Genomic DNA, 7573 nt, shown 5'->3' on the forward strand with positions numbered 1-7573 from the left:
CTCTCTCTCCACTCCTCTCTCTCTCTCCACTCCTCTCTCCTCTCTCCACTCCTCTCTCCTCTCTCCACTCCTCTCTCTCTCCACTCCTCTCTCTCTCTCCACTCCTCTCTCTCTCTCCACTCCTCTCTCTCTCTCTCTCTCTCTCTCTCTCTCTCTCTCTCTCTCTCTCTCTCTCTCTCTCTCTCTCTCTCTCTCTCTCTCTCTCTCCCTCCTCTCCACAGTGATGACATTACATGACCAGCGCAGACAGGGGTGATGGGCGGGTGCATGACCATGACTTAATAATGAGCCAGGCTGAAAATAACCTTTCATCAATACAACACTAACCCTCAACTCTAACGGAGAGGACGGGCCGTGCCCAGATTAGGCCCAGGATGGGGGGGGGGGGTAAGGGCTCTCTACAGACCCAGGCGGCACCGCCCTCTCAGAGGCCACCCTAACCTACACCCCCCCCCCCACCTCCTCCTTCGCTCACGGACCTGCATCTGCTTACTGCTTGTGAACCTCTATCGTCATGACGTACTCTGAGACAGCAACAGTAGTCTCTAGTGGGGGAACGGGGAGAGCTGGAGCTAGGTCTGGGGATAAAATAAATAAATAAACATACTAAAGTTTCTTCATGCTGTGTCCAAGTTCAAGGAAACGTCTTGTACTAACGATGTGGTGCAAAGCCAGGACTACATGGAAGACAGTGTTATTCTTAGTGACGGTATGGTTCTCTGTAGACTTTGACAATAACGATGATCAAGCGACTAGCAATACATGGTTACTGTACTGTAAACCTGGTGTGTATCTGTTGGGCGTTCCACTCACTTCTCTCTCTCTCTCTGTGTTTCACTGGGTCTGTAGAGGAAAAGACAATATCATCATTTTATTTCACATGATCCTGTAATCAAATGTGTATATACTGAGTGTACAAAACATTAGGAACACCTTCCCAATATTGAGTTGCGCCCCCTTTAGCCTCAAATCGTCAGGGCATGGGACTCTACAAGGTGTCAAAAGCGTTCCACAGGGATGCTGGTCCATGTTGACTCCAATGCTTCCCACAGTTGTGTCAAGTTGGCTGGATGTCCTTTGGGTGGTGGACTATTGTTGATACACACGGGAAACTGTTGAGTGTGTAAAACCCAGCAGCGTTGCAGTTCTTGACACAAACCGGTGCGTCTGGCACCTAAAACATACCCCGTTTAAAGGCACTTAAATAATTTGTCTTGCCCATTCACCCTCTGAATGACACACATACGCAATCCATGTCTCAATTGTCTCAAGGCTTAAAAATCCGTATTTAACCTGTCTCCTCCTCTTCATCTACACTGATTAAAGTGGATTTAACAAGTGGCATCCATAAGGGATCATATCATTCACCTGGATTCACCTGGTCAGTCTATGTCAGAGGTATTCAACTCTACGAGGTCCAGAGTCTGCTGGTTTTCTGCTCGACCTGATAATTAATTACACACACCTGGTGTCCCATGTCTAAATCAGGCCCCCGTGTCCCATGTCTAAATCAGGCACCGGTGACCCATGTCTAAATCAGGCACCGGTGACCCATGTCTAAATCAGGCACCGGTGACCCATGTCTAAATCAGGCCCCGGTGACCCATGTCTAAATCAGGCCCCGGTGTCCCATGGCTAAATCAGGCCCCGGTGTCCCATGGCTAAATCAGGCCCCGGTGTCCCATGGCTAAATCAGGCCCCGGTGTCCCATGGCTAAATCAGGCCCCGGTGTCCCATGTCTAAATCAGGCCCCGGTATCCCATGGCTAAATCAGGCCCCGGTGTCCCATGGCTAAATCAGGCCCCGGTGTCCCATGTCTAAATCAGGCCCCGGTGTCCCATGTCTAAATCAGGCCCCGGTGTCCCATGTCTAAATCAGGCCCCGGTGTCCCATGGCTAAATCAGGCCCCGGTGTCCCATGTCTAAATCAGGCCCCGGTGTCCCATGGCTAAATCAGGCCCCGGTGTCCCATGTCTAAATCAGGCCCCGGTGTCCCATGTCTAAATCAGGCCCCCGTGTCCCATGGCTAAATCAGGCCCCGGTGTCCCATGGCTAAATCAGGCCCCCGTGTCCCATGGCTAAATCAGGCCCCCGTGTCCTATGTCTAAATCAGGCCCCCGTGTCCCATGTCTAAATCAGGCACCGGTGACCCATGTCTAAATCAGGCCCCCGTGTCCCATGTCTAAATCAGGCACCGGTGTCCCATGTCTAAATCAGGCCCGGATTCAAACTGACTTCCAGAGTTGAGTTGGAGGGTTCTATGTCATGGAAAGAGCAGGTGTTCTTAATGTTTTGTACACCCAGTCTAGATCTAGATTTTCAGTTTCCATTTATTTCTGTTTAAGTGTTCTGATGACTTAACCTGTATGTATGGAGTGCTCTGCTTCTTTAATTTACTGATGATAACCTTGATGTGCTGCTCTCTCTCTCTCTCTCCCTCTCTACCTCTCTCTCTCCCTCTCCACCTCTCTCTCCCTCTCCACCTCTCCCTCTCCATCTCTCTCTCCCTCTCCACCTCTCTCTCTCCCCCTCCCTCTCCCTCTCTCTCTCTCCCCCTCCCTCTCTCTCTCTCTCTCCCTCTCCCCCTCTCCCTCTCTATCTCCCGCTCTCTCTCCCTCTCCACCTCTCTCTCTCCCTCTCCACCTCTCTCTCCCTCTCCACCTCTCCCTCTCCACCTCTCTCTCCCTCTCCACCTCTCTCTCTCCCTCTCTCTCTCCCCCTCCCTCTCCCTCTCTCTCCCCCTCCCTCTCCCTCTCTCTCTCTCCCCCTCCCTCTCTCTCTCTCTCTCCCTCTCCCCCTCTCCCTCTCTCTCTCCCGCTCTCTCTCTCTCTCCCTCCCTCTCTCCAAATGGTGGAGGGTAATGGTAGAAGAGATCACATGCTTCTATCTATCTTTATGACTTTGATATGGATTCCTGTTTTTATTTGACCTACATATGCAGTATTGACTTAGATTCATACCTTTCCTACATTGTATTAAATGTGTAAAACCTTTCTCTAACCTTTATAAAAACAAGTAGGCTTGTTGATAGGATGTCATGGCAGAGCCGGGCCCTGTCCCGGGTCGTGGTTCATTAGCAGATGGCCCACGTAGTAAGACTGCCCTGTCCCGGGTCGTGGTTCATTAGCAGATGGCTCACATAGTAAGACTGCCCTGTCCCGGGTCGTGGTTCATTAGCAGATGGCCCACGTAGTAAGACTGCCCTGTCCCGGGTCGTGGTTCATTAGCAGATGGCCCACGTAGTAAGACTGCCCTGTCCCGGGTCGTGGTTCATTAGCAGATGGCCCACGTAGTAAGACTGCCCTATCCCGGGTCGTGGTTCATTAGCAGATGGCCCACGTAGTAAGACTGCCCTGTCCCGGGTCGTGGTTCATTAGCAGATGGCTCACGTAGTAAGACTGCCCTGTCCCGGGTCGTGGTTCATTAGCAGATGGCCCACGTAGTAAGACTGCCCTGTCCCGGGTTGTGGTTCATTAGCAGATGGCCCACGTAGTAAGACTGCCCTGTCCTGGGTCGTGGTTCATTAGCAGATGGCCCACGTAGTAAGACTGCCCTGTCCCGGGTCGTGGTTCATTAGCAGATGGCCCACGTAGTAAGACTGCCCTGTCCCGGGTCGTGGTTCATTAGCAGATGGCCCACGTAGTAAGACTGCCCTGTCCCGGGTCGTGGTTCATTAGCAGATGGCCCACGTAGTAAGTTTGCCCTGTCCCGGGTCGTGGTTCATTAGCAGATGGCCCACGTAGTAAGACTGCCCTGTCCCGGGTCGTGGTTCATTAGCAGATGGCCCACGTAGTAAGACTGCCCTGTCCCGGGTCGTGGTTCATTAGCAGATGGCCCACGTAGTAAGTTTGCCCTGTCCCGGGTCGTGGTTCATTAGCAGATGGCCCACGTAGTAAGACTGCCCTGTCCCGGGTCGTGGTTCATTAGCAGATGGCCCACGTAGTAAGACTGCCCTGTCCCGGGTCGTGGTTCATTAGCAGATGGCCCACGTAGTAAGACTGCCCTGTCCCGGGTCGTGGTTCATTAGCAGATGGCCCACGTAGTAAGACTGCCCTGTCCCGGGTCGTGGTTCATTAGCAGATGGCCCACGTAGTAAGACTGCCCTGTCCCGGGTCGTGGTTCATTAGCAGATGGCCCACGTAGTAAGACTGCCCTGTCCCGGGTCGTGGTTCATTAGCAGATGGCCCACGTAGTAAGACTGCCCTGTCCCGGGTCGTGGTTCATTAGCAGATGGCCCACGTAGTAAGACTGCCCTGTCCCGGGTCGTGGTTCATTAGCAGATGGCCCACGTAGTAAGACTGCCCTGTCCCGGGTCGTGGTTCATTAGCAGATGGCCCACGTAGTAAGACGGCCCTGTCTCGGGTCGTGGTTCATTAGGCACCAAATGGAAGAAAACGGACTGAACCAGGGATGTTCTACCTCCACCTGTCCAGTATGAAACACTCATTTTAGTACAGTGTGCCCAAATGTTTTAATTTAACCTTTTATTTAACTAAGCAAGAACAAATTCTTATTTACAATGACGGCCTACCCCGGTCAAACCCGGGATAGCCCGGACGACGCTGGGCCGGGATCGAACCCGGGTCTGTAGTGATGCCTCTCTAGACCGCTGCGGCCACTAATGAACACGACCCAGAAGTGGCACCAATGGACAGATGGGTAGAAAGTCGGATCTTTCCTATCGTGTTATACCATGAACATGTTGTGGGAGTGCTTTTGCCTCAAGTGTAAAAACCAAACCGGTGTGAGTATCAGACCGTAGTAAATCTAGACTTATTGACCCGTTGCTGATACTGTGGTTTTTTCAGTTTATAACAAAAAAAAAGATGTGTCCATGTTATTATGTAACTGATGAACTGTGTATGACTCTTACTACGTGTGTGTAATACTGGTCTCCTGACATGCGGTGGTGTGATTGGTAGGGGAACTGTGTCTCTTAACTCTCCGGTTATTGGTTTTTTGCATGTCTCCTTGATTAACATAGAGCTACTGGCTGCATCCCTAATGGTACCCTATTCCCCTATGGGCCCTTGTCAAAAGTAGTGCACTATATAGGGAATAGGGCTCTGGTCTATAGTAGTACACTATATAGGGAATAGGGCCCTGGTCTAAAGTAGTACACTATATAGGGAATAGGGCTCTGGTCTAAAGTAGTGCACTATATAGGGAATAGGGCTCTGGTCTATAGTAGTACACTATATAGGGAATAGGGCCCTGGTCTAAAGTAGTGCACTATATAGGGAATAGGGCCCTGGTCTATAGTAGTACACTATATAGGGAATAGGGCTCTGGTCTAAAGTAGTGCACTATATAGGGAATAGGGCTCTGGTCTATAGTAGTACACTATATAGGGAATAGGGCCCTGGTCTAAAGTAGTACACTATATAGGGAATAGGGCCCTGGTCTAAAGTAGTACACTATATAGGGAATAGGGCCCTGGTCTAAAGTAGTGCACTATATAGGGAATAGGGCTCTGGTCTAAAGTAGTGCACTATATAGGGAATAGGGTGCCTATTGGGACACGATAATAGTTTCAAAACCACTTGCCATTAACCAGAACCGAGTAGCACGGGAAATAAAATATGGAAACATTTTACTCAGTAGATATGAGGCTTTAGAAGTTGTTATAAGCACCTATGAGCCTTTATAATGTTTTTATAAGTCGGGATAATATTTTATGTCTCTCCATGTCAACTGACTCCCAATGGCTCGTATTTCATCCTGGCTGTTATGAGATGATAAGGCATGAATAAGGTCCTACTTGCTTATGACAAGGCTTACAATGCATTATAACCTCAGGCTAGAAGTAATGTTGAACTAAAGTTACAACTGGTCCCAGATCGGTTAGTCTCCTAGCCTGGTCCCAGATCGGTTAGTCTCCTAGCCTGGTCCCAGATCGGTTAGTCTCCTAGCCTGGTCCCAGATCGGTTAGTCTCCTAGCCTGGTCCCAGATCGGTTAGTCTCCTAGCCTGGTCCCAGATCGGTTAGTCTCCTAGCCTGGTCCCAGATCGGTTAGTCTCCTAGCCTGGTCCCAGATCGGTTAGTCTCCTAGCCTGGTCCCAGATCGGTTAGTCTCCTAGCCTGGTCCCAGATCGGTTAGTCTCCTAGCCTGGTCCCAGATCGGTTAGTCTCCTAGCCTGGTCCCAGATCGGTTAGTCTCCTAGCCTGGTCCCAGATCGGTTAGTCTCCTAGCCTGGTCCCAGATCGGTTAGTCTCCTAGCCTGGTCCCAGATCGGTTAGTCTCCTAGCCTGGTCCCAGATCGGTTAGTCTCCTAGCCTGGTCCCAGATCGGTTAGTCTCCTAGCCTAGTCCCAGATCGGTTAGTCTCCTAGCCTGGTCCCAGATCGGTTAGTCTCCTAGCCTGGTCCCAGATCGGTTAGTCTCCTAGCCTGGTCCCAGATCGGTTAGTCTCCTAGCCTGGTCCCAGATCGGTTAGTCTCCTAGCCTGGTCCCAGATCGGTTAGTCTCCTAGCCTGGTCCCAGATCGGTTAGTCTCCTAGCCTGGTCCCAGATCGGTTAGTCTCCTAGCCTGGTCCCAGATCGGTTAGTCTCCTAGCCTGGTCCCAGATCGGTTAGTCTCCTAGCCTGGTCCCAGATCGGTTAGTCTCCTAGCCTGGTCCCAGATCGGTTAGTCTCCTAGCCTGGTCCCAGATCGGTTAGTCTCCTAGCCTGGTCCCAGATCGGTTAGTCTCCTAGCCTGGTCCCAGATCGGTTAGTCTCCTAGCCTGGTCCCAGATCGGTTAGTCTCCTAGCCTGGTCCCAGATCGGTTAGTCTCCTAGCCTGGTCCCAGATCGGTTAGTCTCCTAGCCTGGTCCCAGATCGGTTAGTCTCCTAGCCTGGTCCCAGATCAGTGTGTGCTGTCTTGACAAGTGATCTGGGACCAGGCTAATGTTCTACACAGGACAATAAACCTCTAGCATAGTTACACCAGACTGAATGTTTCAAACAATAGTGAGCGTAGCGTTCAATCTGGTTTTCCTAAAAAACCTCTAGTAGAAAACAAAACGTTTTTTTTTTGTTGAAAGAACTGAGGCTTTTTCAGTCAGAACTTAATCGCCAGGTTTTATGGTCGCTGTATTTTTTTATTCATAGGAAGACGTATTTTACATTAAAAATAAAGTCGAAAATAACCTTTCCATTTTGCCAAGTTTTATATTGCTGCTTGTATAATATGTACACACTGTGTGGGAGAAACAAACAGTGAAGGAGGAAATTAGTGGTCATAGTTACCTGTCCGTTTGAAACTTGTTGATAAAATGTGCTTCCTACGCTGTGACATGTACAGCTGTTAACCATGTTGTCATAAAGCTTGTATAAAACACCGCCTGTTTCTCCCGAGTCTTTTTTTATCTACACACATTCACGTTTCGCTGCTTCGTTTCGTTTCACAGGTCTGCAACTTTTGCACGCTATCTTGTACACTTACTATGACTACCTAAGAAGATGTTAAAATAACAGGAACCTCAAAAGAAAGTGGCCGTGGATGGTGTTACTCATTTTAAAAAGTGGCAAACCTGTGGAGATCGTCACAAGCTCTTTAATAATCTATCTGGGACATTATCATTACATTATA

General features: G+C 50.0%; 1 protein-coding gene across 4 annotated transcripts in view; it reads left to right on the forward strand.

The window, feature by feature from the left end:
- LOC129818083 (protein Hook homolog 3-like) overlaps positions 1-7323 on the forward strand; it is a 111504-nt gene extending 104181 nt beyond the window's left edge. For 3 of the 4 annotated variants that reach the window (XR_008753903.1, XM_055873638.1, XM_055873640.1), the window contains one exon: positions 222-7323. Coding sequence is in view for 2 of the 4 variants with exons in the window: in XM_055873638.1 (XP_055729613.1) it covers positions 222-237 (16 nt within the window). In the remaining 2 variants the exon portion in view is untranslated. The other variant, XM_055873641.1, reaches the window with a different exon arrangement.
- The last annotated feature ends 250 nt before the right edge of the window (positions 7324-7573 follow it).

The sequence above is a fragment of the Salvelinus fontinalis genome, chromosome 21, assembly GCF_029448725.1.
Source record: "Salvelinus fontinalis isolate EN_2023a chromosome 21, ASM2944872v1, whole genome shotgun sequence".
Taxonomy (NCBI): Eukaryota; Metazoa; Chordata; class Actinopteri; order Salmoniformes; family Salmonidae; genus Salvelinus; species Salvelinus fontinalis.